This window comes from Manacus candei, unplaced genomic scaffold (genome assembly GCF_025592945.1).
Source record: "Manacus candei isolate 608988 ecotype Guabito, Panama unplaced genomic scaffold, ASM2559294v1 h1tg000047l, whole genome shotgun sequence".
In the NCBI taxonomy this organism is placed as follows: domain Eukaryota; kingdom Metazoa; phylum Chordata; class Aves; order Passeriformes; family Pipridae; genus Manacus; species Manacus candei.
The window spans coordinates 2,621,684-2,642,140 of record NW_026138095.1 but is presented as its reverse complement, the minus strand read 5'-3'; the positions used below and the strand labels follow the sequence as shown (position 1 = coordinate 2,642,140).

General features: G+C 53.3%; 1 protein-coding gene across 2 annotated transcripts; it reads right to left on the bottom strand.

The window, feature by feature from the left end:
- Positions 1 to 379: 379 nt before the first annotated feature.
- Positions 380 to 20,226, bottom strand: WIPI1 (WD repeat domain, phosphoinositide interacting 1). 2 transcript variants are annotated; one of them, XR_007906225.1, is made up of 14 exons: positions 20,104 to 20,226; positions 18,265 to 18,347; positions 16,797 to 16,966; positions 13,678 to 13,774; positions 10,330 to 10,427; positions 9,226 to 9,318; positions 8,885 to 8,955; positions 8,114 to 8,221; positions 7,585 to 7,749; positions 7,313 to 7,420; positions 5,864 to 5,985; positions 5,099 to 5,199; positions 2,991 to 3,376; positions 380 to 927 (listed from the first exon to the last, which is right to left on the bottom strand). XR_007906225.1 is itself a non-coding variant. In XM_051797303.1 (13 exons), the coding sequence occupies exons 1-13, from the start codon at positions 20,163 to 20,165 to the stop codon at positions 880 to 882; spliced, it is 1,326 nt and encodes a 441-aa protein (XP_051653263.1). In that variant the 5' UTR covers positions 20,166 to 20,215; the 3' UTR covers positions 380 to 879. The 2 variants fall into 2 exon arrangements, 1 of the variants encoding a protein (XP_051653263.1); XM_051797303.1 differs by lacking the exon at positions 2,991 to 3,376 and having other exon boundaries at positions 20,104 to 20,215.
- Between the last annotated feature and the right edge of the window lie 231 nt (positions 20,227 to 20,457).

The window sequence follows — 20,457 nt, the reverse complement described above, 5'->3', positions numbered from 1 at the left end:
AGGCTTTTTCTGGGAAGGTGTGGGGGAAGAGGCGATGCCAGGGGCACAGGTGGGGTGAAACAGTTCTTACAGGGCCATTTCTGTGCAGGTGCAAAGGCCTGGGGAGATGCAAAGGCAGAAACGAAGGTGCAACTGAAACTTAAGAAACCACTGGGATTTCTCAGCAGCTGAGTGAGGGTTTTCTGAAACCATTTTGGATTCTGATTTACACACCCAGATCCTTTTTTGGCCAGGCCTAAGTGAACTTGTGTGGACTTGGCCAGGTGGGTCAGGTCCTGTGGGAGCAGCTGTCCTACCCCCAGCTCCCAAACCCACTCTCCCACTCCCAAAACTTAATGCAGACTGACATCTTTAGGGCCCCACAAAGAACAGCAGAAGCTGCCAGGGACAGACTGTGACTTTATTCTGTCTTTGAACATAGCAAATGGCATCTTCTCTAATATCACTCCAAAAATACTTTGCCTGGGTTAAAATAGTATGTATATACTGTACAAATACATAAGTTTAATATCTCTTCCTATAAGTACATTTATACACATAAAACAGCATAAATTAGAAAAGGGACAAATGGGTATATAAAATTCTGGTTACATACAAATCTGATTAAATTAGCATTTACACTGTGGTTCTAACATAGAGTCTGTTAAATAGAGTGATGTGCATACAGTACATTGACACCCCACCCAACACAAATTAAAACAGGGGCTATGACAGGGCCAGGTACTCACTCACACAGACTGTAGGAGAAAGCGTGGCCCACCTCAGATTTATATTTTTTTTTTTTGTTCTCATCTTGGGGACTCTCAGATGTGTTCCTGGAAATTCCTGGCTTTTCCAGAGCGCTCCCAGCAGCTGTCCTCCAGGGATGTTTGCTCCTCATCACGACCTCTTCGCCTTGCCCGGCTGACCTCCACGGCACAAGATTATCTACCAAAATCAAAACAGAGCTGCCTTACTTTTCCCAGCAACAGGGAGTGTTTCCAGTTGGTTTTACGCACATGGGAGGAGAAGGGGGAGGGATGTCCCGCAGTGTTTTACTTTCCATTCAAAGGCAGATTTGCGAGAGGTTTATTTATTTACTCTTCCCTCTGCTTCCCCCCCCCCCCCAAATTTACAGTCCTGGGAACGGGAACCATCTGGTTTGGTGATAAGTGTGTCTTGCCTCTGGCTGGCATTGGGCTGAGCACAGCCACGTTTGTGGGAGTGAAGCCCGTTTGCCTCGCTGAGTCCTCCCAAAAAGCTTGGCTCTGGCATGGCAGGAGAGGACAGGCGTGTGCTGGGCATCACTGCATCCCTCTGGATGGATCTCAGAGTTAAACACCCATGTGTTAGACAGGATTAGGAGAGGGAAAGCCCAGCCTAAGGACCAGCAAAGCCTCTGAGTGAAAGAGTGAAGCAGGAGCAGAGAAGAACATGCAGCAGCAAGGACCCTGATCCAGTTGTGCCATGGAGACCCCAGGGTAAGATGTGCCCCTGCTCCTGGATGAGGCTTGGGCAGCACTGTGGGGCTGCTGCAGCACCTCAGGCAGGTGCTTGTGGGCACCAACCCTGAGTTGTTCACAGATCCCCCCTTTCCCAGCTCCAGCCTTGCCAGACATGACCATGAGGGATGTGAACCTGGAGCCCCAGCTGGGCTCTCCCAGCTCCTCCTCCCAGGATCTGTCTCTCCTGGAGTTTCAGGACCATCACTCGCTTGGTTTTGAGGCATTGACACAGGATTGCATGATTCCCCAGGGACCTCAGATAACGTATTGATAAGATGGGCTTAATCCTGCAAGCCCCTGCTGCCCAAAATGCCAGTCTGAGCTACCAGAGCAGGAGCAAGAGGCCATTCAGGCCCTGCCAAACTCACTCATCCCCCACGAAACATAATTACAAGTAGAGCTTCACTGGAAAAACCTATGGCCTTTCCTCTGCTAACAGCCAGCTGCCCGAAAAAAAATCACTTAAAGTAATTAGTGTCCATATCCCTGCAACAGGATGAATGAAACTCCATCCAGCAAACAGCAAGGAGGAATTTGGGCAACCACGGAGCCAAAGATGTATCTGCAACCTCGTTTCTTGTATTAAGCTCCGTGGTTTGGAGCAGCAGAGGAGTGGGTGGACCCCATGCTGGGGCACTGATTTGTCCCCCTTGCAGACTCCCCCCTGTATTTCTCCTTCGTACAGGCAGCAGAGTCCTTTGGCAGCACAGCAAACTGCCCACACCATTTTGGAGTAGCCAAAAATCGATGTGAAAGAGATGGTTTTTAAGAGTGACAGAGTATCAGTGAGGGGAAGCTGCCTTTGAAGAGGTGACCACTGTATGTAATGTCACCTGACTTAATGAAATGGCTCTTTGATAAAGCCTTCTCATCACCTCTGGCCCCTGCAGCCAAATGCAGGATGGATCATGTTGGCCTGGAAAAGCACCGAGCAACCTGCTGGAAGAAATTGCCTTTCCTACTGAATCCCAGGATATTTAAGAAGATTCCCTGGCTGCACTCCTCAGCTGCACACAGGCCATGCTGCTTGCAGAATCCTGCAGGATCTCATCTGCCAAAGCTCACAGCACTATCCCAGAACTGTTCTGACCATGCCTTGGTGGGAGCAGCCACTACACTGGGTCCCAAAAACAGAGCCGGCCAAGTGATGCCCTGCCTGGCCCAACACACACACACCAACAGCTCCCAACGCCACTGGAAACCTCCCTCATTGATACATCCACAGAACAGGGGCAGCTGACCAGAAAAACAGCTGTAATTGCCACAACCATTTGCAGCCAGAGCTGAGTTTGACTCTTCCCACCCCGTGAAACCTTCTGGCCCTGCAGGGCGAGGGCTCCGCAGCCTCCTCCCTGCACATCCTGTGTGGCACCTGCTCCTCACCCCGGGCTCCAGCCCATTGTCCACCTCCATAACACCTCAGTCCTTCCTGCCTCACAGCAACAGTGACTTGGGAGTGTTTGATCCACCCCATCAATGCAGGAGATGTCATTGAACTGGTTTAACCTCTTGCCGCGGGATCCTTCCGCAGTCCTGGCACAATCGGCAGCAACATCCACGTTCCCTCCTGTGAAGCCACTTTTTATGAGTCCTCCTTGGGCTTCTTATCTCTTCTCTGATCTGTCCCTCCTTCCATTTAATGAAGAGGCAGTTTTTGACAGACCTCATGTCAGGCTGAAGCTGTTTTTCCTCACTCTTTAAGAGCTGAGCCTCTGAAGTCTCGCTTGAGGTCAAGGGAAGACAAGACGTTTCAAAATGGAGAGGAACTGTGGGGTTTGAGCACTGCTGTTTCTCCAGAACCATGTCTGAGTTCAAAGCCATACCGTGGGCTGCGGGTGAATATTCCATTTTGTCACAAGTTTTGAGGTTTTTAAATGTCTTTTTGTTGCACGCTGGAAAACAAACAAAACCCTTCCCATGTTTCCGCAAAGCAGAACGCTGTCAAAACATTTTTGTTGGATAAGGTCAGGTTTTCTGTCCCTCCTTCTCCACACAGGAGTGGTGACCGATGCCTGAAACCCCCCTTGGACGCGTCATCGAGACCGAATGTCTCAGTGCTGAGAAAACAGCCAAGTTCAGTGAAATTCAGAGCATCAAAACATCCTGCCCAGCTCTCCTTGTGCACTCACCCTGCGAGGGGCAAACCCAAAACCCGAGTGCAGGGCCTTTATCTGGAAGGTCCACTCGCTAAGCCACCGTATCAGGGAGTATTTCTGGAAAGCGCCTTCCCTCCCACGCCTCCTCCTCCCCAGCGTTACACATGTTCACTTGCTCTGTCAGGTCAATGACAGGGGTTTGGGGAGATCAAAGTTCATTTAACGAAGCACCTGCTGTGGTGCAGCAGGGGTTTGGGGCTGCTTTTGTACAGCCCAGCCCCGGCAGGGAGGCTCATTCAGGAGCAGCGTGATTCCTGCTCGCTGGCCATCGCTCGTCCCTGAACCACAGGTTCAAGAGCAGGAGGAAACAAAGGGTTTCTCCCTGGCCCTGCTGCTCCTTCCAGCTTCTCCGTGGCCACACGATTTGACCAGAGGGAGACATTTTAAATTTCCTTCTTGGCTAATGGTGTGGGACAAGTAGGAAACTCCTGCTCCCAGTTTGCAGCAGATTAAGTTAGAGGTAATGAAAGAGAAGGAATATGAAGGTTGTGTGACTGGAGCTGGCTTTAGGTGGTGTTGGTTCAAAGGGAGTTATGAGCCAGTCACCTTTTATCTAAATAACACTTTGCATCAGTTCACAGGAACGTGCCTCGCAGAGGTCAGCTCAGCACATGGAACAAATCCTGGGATAAAATTTTTACTTCCTCCTTTTCAGGCAAAACTCCAACAGCAGGATATTTAAAAACCAAGTACAGGATTCCAGAGCCTGCCAAGGCTGCAACCTGAAATCCATTACAATATTCTGCTGTATTAATGCATTACTGTTATGAAGACACCACTGATTACAACCAGATCACAGCACAGGCCAACATCTGTCCAGTTAGGGGTTAGACACTTAACACAATAAATGAGTGTGGAATAGGAAAAAGAAGCCAGAAAGGCACTGCCAGGCTTGAGTTAGATTTAAAAATCCAGATTCTCCTTCCAATGGTAACTGAGAAAGTGCCATATAAAAATCATAAAATGGTTTCAAACTCTGTTATTCCTTTCATCTTTGTACTTGGAAAAGGAGTTTCCTTCTCAGTTAGCTTGGAAATGAAGAGACTGGTGAGGTTCAGGTATGTTCCAGTTGCATTCCATAAACTAATACAACTGACTGTAAATGCAACAGGGAGTATTAAGTTTTTATTTCTAAATGATGGTATTGTTCCAGTTAAAACTAGTCCTGGGAATACTAGAAATCTGCTTAAGGCACAAAGGCTAGCTCTGGATCTGGACACAGCTAGTTTGTTCAGATCCATCTCTAATTAGTAGGTTTGATCATCTTTGCCCCATCCCCAGATGCCACTTGGTGGGGGTGTCACTTTCCTGGCACTGTCCCTGCAACTAATTTAGTTATTTTAGGCTTCACAGCGAGCTGGGACAAGGAGGGGGCAATGGGATCTCTTCTGTAAGAGGTTACTACTTCCTTCTTAGCATGAGGGCTGAGCTGCAGTTCTAGGGGTCCCGAATGCTCACAGGAGGGAACTCATTCTCATCGTCCAGGCAGACCGGTCCCGTCGCAAACTCGTGCTCTGGGATCACCTCTCCTCGCAGGGCCCCGCCGTCCTCCGAGTAGCCTGGCCAAGGAAAACCACAGAATGTTGTGGATGAATGGATGGAAACAAAAAGCAGACACCGTGTCATCACCTCTTTAGCACAGAGCTCTGGGGGACCAAGGGAGAGGAAGGTATCTCCGTCGACACTATGGATTAGGGATGGACTAATGGCAGCTTTCCTCCTCCTGCCACGAATGTGAGCACCAATTTCAGAGTAAGATCTACCTCTGTTAAGTGGACCTTAGACTAGAGAATATAATAAGACAGTCACCCAGTGTTTCCCTGCAGCAGTTTAGCGCTGGCTTTGTGGGTAAGGTATAACAGATTTGGAGAATCTGTAGCGACGTCGCCACAAAAACAGCGAGACCTGACTTCTACACCCAGGGGTTCAACTCCTGGAAACCACCTGGCAGCAGCTGCTGTCTCATAAACTGGAGCTCAGGTGTGGTTCCTACTTTGCCTTGGGCCCATCTGTGGCATAGCTCTGCACCAGGAGAAGCAGTGCTGGCACAGGCTCCCAGGAAGCAGAGCAGAAAACGCCCAGCCTGTTTTTGTCACAGGGGATGAACCAGGTGAGCTCCAAAGTCCTGCTGCCCAAAAGGTTGAACCCCTGGAATCTTGCACACTTTCCACTTTGCCCCAGGTGGCCTTGTGGCTTCTGCCCAAGGCAGGCAGATGTGCTTACCTGGCATGGTCGAAGTTGAAGGCACTGTACTTGGCCTGGCTACAGTTGCTGCATAAGATTGAGGTACTGGAGGCTGAAGGTCATTTTCTTTGTTCTCTTCCATCTTTCCTGAGCCAAGCAGACTAATTGTACAGGAGCAAGAGAGGGAAGAAGAGTTAGTTCTGATCCCAGCTGTTCCTCCCCAGCTCCAGATAAGACAAGCCCATGCATCCACATCTCCTTGAAGAGCATCACCCATCCACACCACCACATCCATGCTCTGCCTGCAGCCCTAGCAGTGCTGCAGAAGGGGAGCATTGTGCTCCACAAGGAAAGCAGAGGGGAAGCAGGAGATAGGGAAAGCACCACTTCGGCTGGAGGACAATGCTGGCACAGGAACAGAAGGGAACAGGCTGACCACAAGAGCTTTAGGTTACAAAGGCAAACAGTGTTTCTAATCACAGGGGGGGCTCCAAAGGGCTTCCAACAGGAGAGGACTAGATGGGAAAAGCAGCCCTGGCTAGTTTAGGACGGAGTTTGAGCAGAGATATCGTATGATGTAATGTAACTCATGACCCAAGGGCCCTTTTCAGTCCTCTGATGCTCAGAGGAGCCCACAAGACAAAGCTGGGGGCAGGCGGGCGGCCGGCGTGCGCTGGACAGCGCAGCTTTGAAGTGCTTTTGTTTTGTGGCTTTTCAAAAAGCTGCTGGCATTTCCCTGGCTGGCAGCCACCTCCCGGCTCAGAGCACATGTTGCATCGCACCCCACCCCACAGGCTTCACATCTGGAGCCAAGGAGCCCAGATGTGTGCAGGGGAGGGGTTACGTGCTCCATGGAATTTGCATACGAACAGAACAGGCTCTGCTTTCACAGAATCACTGAATCACTGGGGTTGGAAAAGACCTCCAAGTTCATTGAGTCCTGATTTCCACCTTGTCAATTAAACCAGAACACTGAGACGTTCCTTGAACACCTCCAGGGATGGAGACTCCACCACTTCCCTGGGCAGCCCTTTCCAATGCCTGACCACCCTTTCTGTGAAGAAACTCCTTCTGCTTTGGCACTGGAGAAGTTCCCAGTGTCACTCCAGATCATCCTACCCCCAAAATCAGCCTTCCAGCTCCCACTCACACCTGGAGAAGATACTCTGCTCTCCTGCCACCATGACGGTCGGTGCTCTCTGCCAGAGGCATCTCCTAAGGCACAGCCTGCCCACTTCTGCTGTCTGGGCTGAGATATCCCACAGCTGCCATGGAATCTGAGATGTCTCTGGTTTCTTCTGCAAGAAGCCCCTTGTCCTTGCCTGCTGATGTGGTTCCCACCCACATCCGTCAGGTCAAGCACTCAAATCACAAAGTCAGTTCTAACGTTCTTGCTCCTACAGCTCCATTTTGTGCTGTCAGGTGAGATTTCCCCTCAGTATGTAAAAGATCAGCCTCTGCATGAGGTGTGACTGGAGGAACAGTTACCTGTGGTTCTTAATTAAGACACACTCCCCTCCATCCTGCGGGTCCAGGTTGTAGATATAGAGATGTCCATCTGACGTAGTCACCAACAGCCGAGGCAGCTTCTGAATCCTGGTGAGAAAAGCATCATGAGACCCCCAAAAAACCCTCACACACAGACACAGCAGCACCCACACCGTGTGCCCTGCAGGCACAGGGGTGAGATAAGGGGCCAGGGTGGTGGTGTTTGGCAGAGATGGCTGTGCCTGGCACGGGGGTGCAGTGTCAGTACGTACGTGGAGAGGGCACAGATGTTCCTCTGCCCGGAGATGTTCAGGCGGACAGTGGCAAAAGCTCTGTCCTGGCTCATCATGCCCGACACCTGAGCAGGGAGGTAGTTGGTGGCAGCCTGGAACATCTTCCCCATGTAACCACTCCAGGTTGGAGGCTCCTCTGGCCGGCTGAGGGGGTCACAGAGCAGCATCAGTGGGGTCACCACAGTCAGCGTGACAAAGCATCAGGAACAGAGCACATCATCCTGATCTCACACTGGTGGAGGGTTTATTTGGGGCACCTGCACGTTGTGCACCAGACTGGCTGGATACACAGGAAGGAGGGACAGTGGAAGCTAATAAAGCCAGAGCAGGCCCAGAGAGCCTGACAGCAGGGATGCAGGTTGTGGCTTTTCAAGGATTGAGTCCCCGAGGACACAAAGCCAAAGAGTTTGCAGCTGGTATTGCTCATGGAAAGGACATGGAGGCCAGCTGTGGAGAAGCAGACCTCTGAAGCAGGGCCAGGCAGGTTAAGCCAGGCTAATCTCCTCACCTGTCTGTGAGATGCTCCAGTTTAAAGATGTGCACGGTCTCTGTGTTGCTGGAAGCACAGAGGAACTGGGAATCCATGCTGAACACCAGGGAGCTGATGTTCACATACCTGCAGCCAAGCAAGGACAGGGCTGGTCACTCCGTGGCACATTGCTCAAGGGAACTGTTGGGTTTGGCTCACAGGGAAGAGGATGGGGAGGAAGGAGACCCATCCACCCTGCCTAGCTGCTGCAGAGCCTGTGAGCTCAGGGACCAGCAGTTCCCTAATCCCTTTGCTCAGCAGAGTTGGGGGTTGCCTCGAGCGAGTGACAAACAGCCAGAGAGGTGGAAATGTCCTTGCTCACAGAGCTGCCTGTGGAGGGAACATCTGTGCTGGCCTCATTAAACCTTCTGGTCCTGCAAAGGCCAGGGAGGACATCCAAAGTGCTGGATAGTGAGATACATACAGCATCCCCTGCACAGGTTGAGCAGGGACGGGGGGTCTGATAATTTTGGGGATTTCATTATTTCGAGTGAGAAACAAAAAGCCAGAGTAAATGGATTGACTCCATCTCTGTTCCCTGCCATGCCCTGCTCTGTGACACACAGGGAATCACTGAGCTGGCCTGAGGCTGCCTGGCACAGTGACATTTTGAGCTGATATGTTTGCTCTTGTTTTCCTTCTACAAAAGATGCCAAAGGCACCAGGATCTGACGTTGCCCTGCCCCTCTGTTTACGTTTGGGCTCCGGGAGCCCTCTGTGTGCTCGTCACCCACAGAAGAATGAACTGACCTTTTCATCCCCCGCCGGAATTCATAGAGCTTTTGCCCCCCAGGAATGGAAAATACACGAATGACTGTGCCCTGCAAAAAATGCAAAGGGAAATATCACGCAGGAGCAGGCCAAGGAGTAAGAGCCCATTCCCTGACACACCCAGGAAACTCAGGACGTGCAAAGGCTCCTCCTGTTTGCCAGCTGGGCTCAATCTGATCCCGACACGCTGGCAGTGCATCCCTCATTGCCCATTCTCTCTTGGCTGTGTTTAAGCTCAAAGGTCCTGATACAGCAGAGCTGGCTGGGACCCCCTGCCAGCCCTGGGCAGAGGGAGGGTGCTTGCAGCCACACTCACTCACTTTTTCAGAAGCACTTGCCAACTTGGAGCCGGTGGAGTTGAAGGCGAGAGCAGCCAGAGGCCCGTCATGGGCAGGGATGGTGCAGGCTGTTTTCTGTAGGGCAGAAGGTAAAGTGAGTGCAGAGGGACACGTTGCTCCTTGGACTGTGTGTGAGGGCAGGGCGTTCCCTGCCTCGCACCCTATCCAGGCCTGCTGATACGGATTCATGGGATAGTATTGTGCTGATGGTATCTCTTCCACATCCTCAGCAGTTTATCTCTGCCCTGCCTTGTGCTCACTCCCCACCTACTGTGGCCACTGTGATTACAGACAGCTCACCTCAGGGGCAGAGAACCTCAGCTCCCCGCCTCTCCAGGTTTCGGGATCACAACTGCGCCCTCCTGGAAGCCTGGCATGTGTATGTGAGGATCAGAGCTGGCCTCCCTGCATCTCGCCGTGCTGCACAGCGAATCCTGCTGCAGCAACACCTCCCTGGTGCCTGCAGGGAGCCCCGGCCCTCCCTGCACCTCTCACAGCAGCAGAGACAGTGTTTTCCCCCTGTGCTCTGCTCCTCCCCTGCTGCAGATCCTCGGCTCCCGTTGCATGTATGGAGCCACAGCCTTATGTAACCCAAAGCCCTGGCATAAACAGCAGATAATCATGACCCTGCATCCAGCCAGGGACAGATTTCCTGAGGGGACTTTGGACACTTTGCCCTCTCCATGACTTTGGGTCCAGCATCCCTTCCAGCCTGTGGCAGAGCCACTGCTCCAGGTTCTGTGCTGTGCCTGGAGCAGCTCCAACGCTTCCTGAGCCACACTAGTAACATCACTCCCGTGGGATACGCTGCTGACGCTCCTGCAGGAACCCCAGTGCCAGCCTGGCAGCGGCCCTGGGGCTGCAGGGCAGTGGGTCATGTTTTCCCGAATATCTGTACTGGGAGATGCCCTGATCTCAGATGCTGTCAGCTCCGAGCACGGGGGACGGGGAATGTGCCTCCCAGGCAATTCCCTCGCAGCCTAGCTCGGTGGAGCGTATTTATTCATCCTTCCCAAGGGCCCCGTTGGCTTTGCTGTGGCTCTGTTTGTTTTCAGTCGGTATCCAAAGGCCGGGCTTCGCACTTACCAAAGTATTTCCGTCGTAAAGCGCGATCTCTCCGCTGGTCGCGCTGCCGGGATAAGCCAAGTAGGAGTTGGCGTGGTTGATCGAGAGAGCGCACAGACCTGGCAGGGACAGAGGGACACGGCTCAGGCTGCGCGCTGGGGGAGGAGGAACGCACATCCCCGGCCATGGGCACGGCAGGGGGCTCAGGCTCTGTCTCGTTTGGGACCGTCCGGCACCGGGTGTGGAGCGCTGGAAATGCCTCGGCCGTGGGGACACCTGGTGGCACGGGACAGAACGGCTGCCTGGGCCCTGCCACCCTCCTGCCAGACACTGCACAGGAGCCCAGGTCCTGTCCATCATCTCCTTGGAGAAGGCAGGAAGATGTGCACAGGGCGTGGGTGCCGGGTTGGAGGCTCAGAGGAGCAGCACGGCACGGACGCAGCCCCGACACGCAGCCTGGCATGTGAAGGCTGGCAGGGCAAGGCAGTGCCGCTTCCTTCTGCTCTGAATGGAAAAGGGAAGCAGAGGAAGACAAAGGAAGGGCCCCAGCTGTGCAGGGAGTTTCCGGCTGACAAGGAACTCGAACGTAGCTAAATTTCAAGCACGGGGAGAATTCTTCCCCGTAAGAGCCATCTGGTTTTGTGCCAACACGAGCATAAAGGTTCCCAAACGCCCCTTTGAAAGGGAGCAGGAACTACAGGATGAGACAGGGATGGATGGATACGTGTGTGGGTACATCCACCCGCTTGTCCCCCAGGTGACCTCGGAAAAGAGCATCCCTTCCTGCCTCTCATTTCTGCTGCTGGCCCAGGATCCATCCCGGTGAATCCTGTCACATACAGAACATGTCTCACTCGCTTCCTGCGCCACATCTGCGTGCTCACTGTCCTCCCAAACCCGACTCAAGGCTTCGGCACGACCTGAGCTTCCTGACCCGCGCCGGGGGTCCCCCCTCGTCCCACGTGCGGAGGAAGCCACGGGGTTAAAGGCACCGGGGGTGCTGCCACGGCCCCAAACAGGACACCCACACGCTGCACGTACACGGACTGTCCTGCCGTGCAACCCCCTGGGTCAGGACACGGCCCTGGCCCCGGCCCAGCCTCGGGGAAGGATCTCTCGCTTTAGGTCATTGTTTATAACTAAACAAAGAGACCGCGGCGCAGCCAGGAGCTGCAGGATCAGCCAGGGGCCCCAGGGATCCACTCGCCGTCGATCCAGAGGCGTGTGCACCGTGCCAGGGATGGCGCACCGGGGAGAGGCACGAGGAGCGCGGCGGCGGCAAAGTGCAGGCAATTAAAAGGCAATTAAAGAGGGAGGGATGGGAGGAAGGCAAAGACAGCCCAGAGACTTTGCTCGTGAGGAGCATCCTGTCTTTTCCGGATGGTGTTCCCCCAGCTCAGGCAGCACGGGGGGGATCAGCACAGCCCTTTCTCTCAGAGGAGGGTTTAGGGAAGGCTGGAGCGGAACAAAGCGAGCTCTGAGCGGCTGGTGTGAGTCACCCGCTCCCTCTGCTCCCGCCTGGCCGGGAGAGGCGGGCGGGAAACCAGGCCAGGGGAAAACACAGATGTGAGTGTACTGGGCTGACCTCAGGGACACACAAAGAACAAGGATCACCAGGGCCACGGGCAGCCTTTGAAGGTACTCCTCTCCTCTCCTCTGGCAGCCACACAGCCATGATGAAGGTTGGTACCTGCAGCACCAGGAGGGAGGAGGCAGGCAGGCACTGCTCAGGATGGCATCTCTGGGAGTGCCACATCACAGGTGCCTTCCTCAAGCAGCATGGAAAAACAATGCTGTGTCTGGGAAGCCCGGCCTTGCCCCCAGGTCAGCAGGTCCAGGCACATCTGGGGCTTGGGGGGAGCCACATGAGGTGGTTTCCAAATCTGCAGTCATTCCCGAGATGGCACAGGTCACCACAAGCACTGTGATCTCCTCAGTGCAAATCCTGCCCCTGAGATGAACCACATGAAAAACAACAGATTTGGCCAGCGTGGGTGTTTTCCTCTCCTGCATGGAGAAGGCTGAACTGGGAGCCAGGTGCTGGCCAGGAACAGCCAGAGATCTCACAGGGACTGGCTGGTGTGCTGCAGCAAACCCTGGTCCTCCCTGTGCTGGTGTTACTGTGCTCAGGGCACACACTTTAGGAGTGGTGGCTTTTTTGTGCTCCTACATCCCTTTGGCACAGACCCCCACTCCAAAAAGGGTTGTACAGAGCAGTGGACTGCCCTGACCTCCTGGACACACCATCCCTGGGGTCAGAGTTGGGACCAAAGCAGATGGCCCCGGGACAACAGGAGCAGGCGTGGCACCACGCTGGTCACTCAGCTCATTTCAGTGACAGCTGCTGCAGTAAAAGGGCTTTAAAGCACTAAGCCCATATGAAGCTTATGATCCTCAGCAGCCCAGTCCTGCCCCAGCTGATTGCTGCTGCTCTAAAACCATGACCTAGTCCTCCAGCCCCACTGCAGAGCAGCTCCAGGCCTGGGTATCCCTGCCCACCCTGCCGCTGCCGGGCCTTCTCGGGAAGGTTTTAAACTTTAATTATATTTGTAGCGTTTAGTATGTTTAATCCTCAGGGAGAGGCCATCTGTTGAGACCTGAAGTAGGTCAGGGGAGCTGCTGGGAGAGCATCCCTTGAAAGCCCAGAAGCCAAGCGTGAGCACATCAGCAACTTCCCGACCAACAGCCCATGAAATGATGCTGCAGCTGCGACGGGCCGGGATGTCACAGCCACGCACGGCAGCGCTGCCGTGGGCACCCGGCCAAGGCTCCTTCTGCACAGCTAAAAATAGCTCCTCTCCCAGCGGCAGGAAAGCCGGATTCACCCTGGGCTGCACAGAGAGGATCTGTCCTGAGGCCACCTGCCCTGTCCCTCGGGTTTGCTGCATCCCTGGAATAATATCAGGTGGCAGCCCAGGGCTCCCGGGAACTCCCCGGCTGGGAATTAGTGCTGTGGGTTCTGGCTGTGGGTTCTGCCCCGGGTGATCTTCCAGCACTGATGGCTCTGGGAGCTGACCTCAAGGGGAAGTCAAACCCTGCTGCTCACCCCTGCTCCCCTTTGATGCTTCTGCTCAGGACAGAGCTGGGTTTTGCTCCAAACAGAGTCAGGTTTTGCTCAGGACAGAGCTGGGTTTTGCTCAGGACAGAGCTGGGTTTTGCTCCAAACAGAGCCGGGTTTTGCTCAGGACAGAGCTGGGTTTTGCTCAGGACAGAGCCAGGTTTCTGCTCTCCCAAGCCCATGGACTGCCTCCCTCCATTTCTGGCTCCCCAGTACTGAATTAGGATACACAAGCCACAGCCTGGTTTAAATTCTAACCTGAGTGTTGTGGCTCTACAAAGCTCCCTTTCACACAGTTCTTCCACACTTACCTGTTGTGTTTGGAGGTGTATCCAGAATAGTCTTCAAAAGCTTCATGTCCTTAATGTTATGGATGTAAATTGACTCTTCCAGGCAAACAACCAGCCTCTGCAAGGACACAAGGGACATGCACAGAACCTCACCAACATGGTCATGGTGCCTCTGTCTGCTGCTCCCACAGTGCACCAACCCAAGTCTTTGGTGTCAGAAAAACTCAACAGGAATTTCTCACACACCAAAATGTAACAAAAACGGGATCTCTGCTTCTCCATCCCCTCTCACTGGGGATGTTCCTTTCCCATTTGGAATCAGACAAGGGGAGGAGAGGCAGAAAGGAGGAGGGAAGCCTGATGCAGTGACCTCAGCACTGGGCCACCATCTCCACGGCCACTCAGCTTTGTGTCTCGGTCTCAGATCTTGGTCCAGATCTCTCCGTTTTACCACGGAGAGGTTTTGCACAGAGGCTTTTTTTGGGACCAAGGCTTTGGGTCTGGCTGAAGGGTTGTGCCTCCCAAGTCCAGCAAGTGCACAGCTTCACCTCTGTTAGTGCCAAGTGTCCAGAAACACTGAAAACCTCCCAATAAACACCAAAGGCCAGACTCCATCCAGGCTCCTCAAGCTGGAGCACCCAAATCCATGTACAGGAAGCCTCCACCTCTTTAGAAATGAGGCCACTTATTTAGTATCTAAATGTGGAGCTTAGTCACTAACTTGAAACACCCACATTAGAAAATCTTTGCCTTGCTCCACCATTACTCTCAGATCAAACTCTTTCCCACTTCTATTCCTGCTAACCACAGCATCTGGGGCTGTGTCAGAGCCATTTTGCATTTCCAGGAAGACTTTGCCTTTTCTCCAGTAACAGCCATCAACTTGCAAGAAGTGTAATATTTATATAGCTGATTTCAGCAAAGCCACCATGTGCTTTCCCAGAATGGGCTGCTATTGATGTCCAGGTGAAGGGAGGTTTCCAGAGGATGGCAAAGCAGCAGCCAGAGATGTTGGAACCCACAGGGACAAAATCCAGGAAAGTGATGGGTTTGGGAGGTGAAGAGGCAAAGGAGGTCTGGACAAGCTCACCAGGAGCTGGAGGGGGCTGCTGCTCTCCTGCCCTCCATGCTAAGGTCAGTGGGATGGGATTTATCCTCTCTGTGGACATAGATGGAGCCTCAGAGGAGGTGTTGGTGCTGTGATTGCTCCCCAGGGTTGAGGCACTGCTAATTGTACAGAAATCTCACCAGATTTTTCTTAGATTGACACAGATCAGGTTGGATAACTGAGCTGTGTTTTCAGGGCTGAAATGGGTCTGGACACAGACAGAAAAACACCTCAAACCTCTCCAAAGAGCTCAGCAGGGTTTCAGCAGTGAATGAAACCCCGGGGAGGTTCCAGCAGCTTCTCACTGGTTGCACAGCACAGATTGCTCCCCACCTTGAGACAAATCACACCTTAACACACTTCAGTTATCGTGGAGCTTGGAACAAAGAATTCCCGTGGATCAACAACAACGGAGGGACTTGTTTGCACAACAAGGACTTTTTCACAGAGAGATCAAATTGAAATATGCACTGTTTGTTTGAGACCTGTTCCTGGTTTATTTGTTTATTTTCCTGTGCTAATGCTTTGTATGGGATCTGTCCTTCTGTGGACTTCCAATGGAGCACAGGTTTCCTACAGAAGCCCAGGCAAGGGCTCAGGTGTCACAGCACATGGTGAACCTGACAGCCATCAGGTTAAACCTTGAATGTAGACTGAAACAGTGACTTCAATCTACCCAAATTGCACCAGGGGATGTTTAGATTGGATTTTGGGAAAAATTTCTTCATGGAAGGGGTTACTAAGCATTGGAACAGGCTGCCCAGGGCAGTGGTGGAGTCCCTATCCCTGCAGGGATTTAAGAGACATGTGGATGTGGCGCTTGGGGACGTGGGGGAGTGGTTGGACTCCACGTCTTTACTGGTCTTTTCCAACCCAAATGACTCTCATATTCCATGTTTCTAAGCATCTGTAGCATCTTCAGATCTCTCCAGGTGTGCCTGTGTTACAGCCAGAGGATGAGCTCAGCCCAGGATTTGAACCCAAGCTCATCATGCAGCTGAAGAACATGAATGCAAGGCTGGGACTGTGCATCACCTTCAGGCAAACTCCAGAGCAGCACATGGGGAATAGCCTGAACTTATTTTATTCACACTAATCTCCTAGAGCTGCTAAGCAGAACCTCCCAGTTTATTTTTATACACATACAGCTATCTGCAATTCAAAGGAAGTCCTTCTTTTGCCAGTTCCATTGTAAGTTTAAGTGAAAAAAATCAATTTAGGACAGATTTAATTGTAGTACAGGAACTCTTGGTCAAAGGCAGCTTTACTGGAAGCTCAACCCAGAGAGTCTTACTGCAGGTCTCACTGTTGCTAACTGAGGAGAGCTGATTATATACAATTACCCAGACTGCTTATTTCTTCATTGTAAAATGTCCTCTGCCTCTTAGGGCATATACTTGGAAAATAATTATGGACAAAAAGAAAAGATGACTTAAAAACCTCCAAAAGGGCTCAGGGCTGCATGAGGCTGTGTCAATTCACAGAATAACACCCTAAAAGCTTTCTTCTAAGTGGCCTGGATGGTTTTTATACCCTTAAAAACAAAACAAGGCTGCTTGCAGTACTTGAGAAGCAGCCTTTTGCCTCATCCACAGAGTTCAAGTTACTCCTGGGTTTTGTCACCAACTTTGAAGGTCTTATTTGCAACCAAGAGGGCAGAGGTGGGCCTGGAGTCAGGATGTGGAATCTATGGGAGGGAAGGGAGATGAAAAGGTGTTTTTTTGGCACAGCTGCATCCTGAATAGGCAAGAAGGCAGATGACAAAAAGCCTTTGTGTCACTGCTACGAAAACAAGGACTTGGCTTCATTTGACTGAAGGGAAGAGTTGTGGCAGATGATATGCACAGCTCCTGCTCCTGTCACTGAGTCTGGAGTGGAGCTGGTGGGAGAGGACAGGCACCCACCCCTCCAGTGCCACTTACAGTGTCCCTGCAAACCTCCCCAGGCTGGTCCCAGCTGGAAAGGCAGCGCCAGCAAAGAGCCAGAGCGGGATAACTCTGGATAACCCCCTTCCCTCCCAAGTGCCTCTCACCTGCCGGTTCAGCCGGATGGACAGGATGTTACTGGAATAGCTGTAGTTGCAGATCTCTGTCCCTTTCTTGAAGTGGTAGACATTCATTTGCTGTGGCTTGGCATGACTGACCACAACCACAAGGCTGCTGGAGAACAGACGCTCCACGATGTAAACATCTGGGATTTCATCTGGGCACACAAGGAAAGCACAGCAGGGCCTTTAGCCTGGCTGGTGGTTGGTTTGAGGGCAGCAACAAGAGGGAGTGGGGTTGGAAGGCTCAGTGCTAAGGTGTTCAACACCTGCCTTTGTGATAAGTGTCTCATACCTGGCACAAAGGAATTAGGTCAGAGCAGGAGGGGGTTAATGAACATTCCCCTGAAGGTTAAAATTAAGACAGTGCTGTTGTGCCTCTCCAGCTGAAGGTACCTTGGGCCCTCCAGCTGCAGTTAATCCTTGGGAATGGGATATAAAAAGAGGAGCTCACTCAGTCTGGTTAGGGGTTTTCCTGGAGGGAGTGTGCAGGCCATGGCTGCTGAGGTAAGGAATGAGCTGTGTGTGGCTCCCTGTTTATTCTGGGTGGTGTCTGGTTTCTCTCAGCCTCCTTAGGGGAGCAAACAGTGGCTTGGTGAGTCTTGCAGAGGTTGTTTGGGATAACTCCTGTTGTGTTGAGAAGGCACCATTGCAGTGGTCCTGGTGGACCTGCACCCAAATCCTCAGGGACTGTGATGTCCAGTGCAGGGGCCCTGAATGATGCTCAGTTTGGGCTGTGTTGAGGTCCAAAGGCTGCCCCACAGCTGTGATGTGGGGCTGCTTGTGCCTCAGCCCATCACCCTGAGTGTGACACCAGCAGGGATGTTTCTCTTTGGCCTGACTGGGGACAATCCAAACTTCTAAATAGTTTTTGACATAAATCTACAGTTTGCTGCTGTACAGCAGCTTAGTCAGCCTGTGAGGCAAAGACCTGGACTCTGCTGAGATGATGCAGCTCTGTCTGGTTGCTGAGGCTCCTTCTATAGCCACTGGAGAGAGATGAGCCTATCCCAGCTGGGGAATGTTATCTTTAGAGCATCTCAGCTGAAACACTTCTGGCCTGAACCAGACTGGAGTCCGTGCTCCATGAGGCCAGACTCGTTTGGGGCTGTTAAGTGCATTGCATGCTGCTCTGAGCACAGCTAATAACTGCAGGCCTGCTGTGAGTGACCTTCTTACACGGGAAACCTGTTAAAAACATCTTGCTTGTAAATACCACACTGGATTAAAAGCCTGTGAGTTGTCCAGCAGCTGTGCTGGGAGCCTGTGGTCTCCTGTCCCTGTATCTCAAACATGCTAGTGGGAAGCTACCTCTGCATGCTGGTTTTCAGGACAAAGTGCTGCTGCCAGACTGACAGCAGTGGAAAAGAAGCTGAATTCTAACAATGGTGAAGGACTCCCACAAGTTTAAAGTGCTGCTGGTCAATACTCCTCCACAGTGAAACAGGACACTTACTGCTTTCATGGACCTGGTCCAGTTTTTCCACAGAGCTTAAGGAGAAAAGTCTGTATCCAGTTGTGGTTCCAATTGCCAGGGAGCTGCAAAGACAAAGCAAAAACCTGCTAGTTCAGATCTTAAGGTGACAGGAGGAGTCCCTGCAGGGATGATGTGCTGGTTTTGACTGGAATACAGTCTTTTTTTCCATATTAGTTTGTGTGGGGCTGTGTTTTTGGTTTGTGCTGAGCACAGTGTTGATAACAGCGGGATGTTTTCATTGTTGCTGAGCTGTGCTTGCACAGAGTCAAGGCCTTTTCTGCTCCTCACCCCACCAGTGAGGAGGCTGAGGGGGCACAAGGAGCTGGGAGAGGGGACACAGCCAGGACAGCTGACCCCAACTGACCCCAGGGTTATCCCAGATCATATGGAGTCATGCTCAGTGTATAAAGGTGGGGGGAAAAGGGAGGAAAGGAGGAAGTTTGGAGTGATGGCATTTGTTTTCCCTGTTATCCATGATGGAGCCCTGCTGACCTGGGGATGGCTGAGAACCTGCCTGCCATGGGAAGTGGGAATGAATTCCTTGGTTTGCTTTGCTTTGCTTGTGTGTGGGTTTTGCTTTAAACTAGCTTTATCTCAGCCCATAAGTTTTCTCACTTTTACCCTTTTGTGTCTCTCTCCACCTCACTGGGAGTGAGGAGCTGGCTGGGGTTAGACCCTGACACAGGGGAATTGGGTCATTCCTGGCACAGTGATTGGTCCGTGAAGGCACAACTTCAGTTCCCCCTCTCAATTTAAATCACACAAATTAACAAACCCAAGAACCCAGTTTTCCATCTGAGGCTGTTGTAGCCTACAGAAGGCAGGTATCCCTGTGAGACAGCAAACTCCTCCATTGCCATGGTCCTGTGGCTGCTGGAGGAACAAACAGTTTGACATCTACCTGGGAGGCTGCAGACAGGACCACTGGGACACAAAAAGGGCTGATCCACCTATACTGACACAGCGACTTGCCAGGGCTGTGGAAGCTTTGCTCTCACTGTTAAGGGTGTTAGAGGTGCTGTCTCTGCTCAGATCCAGATGCAGAAAGCAGCAACATCCAGGTCTCAAAACAGCCAGCCCATAATACTAATGCACAGCATTTGTGCTGGTGGCAGTGACCAGCAGCCTCATGTCAGCAGCACCTCGACATCCCTCAAAGCACCCTTTGTTTGCACACACCAATGCAAAGCAGGGCTGCGAAGGAAACAATATTTCCAGGTGCCGGGTCGGTTATCTCTGATCCTTATCTCGCTGCCCAGGACCTGGGCTGGGACTGCCAGGGCCGTGTGTGGCTGCACTGCCACGGGAGCTTCGTTGTCCCTGTGGGAAAGGGTTCTTAAGCTTGGGGCAGGTGGACCACAGGTTAGCGACGGTTTGGGGATGGGAGGCTCCCGGGAAACCCGCCGCGCCCTGGCGCGGGATGCTCGCCAACAGCCGGCTTTTGGTGGCCCTGGGCAACCGAAGTGGCCACGCAGCGGTGCGCGGACACAGCCCCGGGACAACGTCACTGCTCTGCCCATCCCAAAACGCTTCCCGAGCTGCGGGGGGAGAGGGAGAGGAGGGCAAAACCCGGCGATCCCTCTGGGTTTGCGCCTCCCTGGGGACCCGGGCCGGGGGCGCCGGGGGGTGTTCACCGAGAGCCGGGTGGGGCCGGGGGGGGATGAAGCGCCTCGCCCATCGGGGTTGGGGGTCCATCCCGCCGGGAATGCCATTCCAGGGGGGGCGCTGGCACCCGCCGCGCTCCGGGGCCGCGGGGGCCGCCCCCGCCGTGCCCGGCCGCCATCTCCCGCCCAGCCCCGCGGCTCCCGCCCCGCTTACGTGCAGTCCTGGTTGTAGGAGAAGCAGCTGAGCGCCGGCGGGGCCTCGGCCGCGGCCTCCATGGAGCGGGCGCGGCGCCTCGGCCGCTCCGGCCCCCGCGGCCGCCGCGCCTGCCCCGCCCCGCGCCGCGCCGCCCATTGGCCCGCGCCGCGCCGATGGACGCGCCGAGCGGCCAATGGGAGAGGGGCGAGCGGGGAGGTCCCGCCCCCGGCACTGACGGATCGGGCCGCGATTGGCTGGCGCGGGGGAGCGGCCGCGCGGGGCCACGTGGTGATGTTGTGGTTGCATCAGACGCGCGCGGGCAGGTTTTGGGGAGGGGGGAACATCTGGGCGGCACATCTGGGGCAAGGGCGG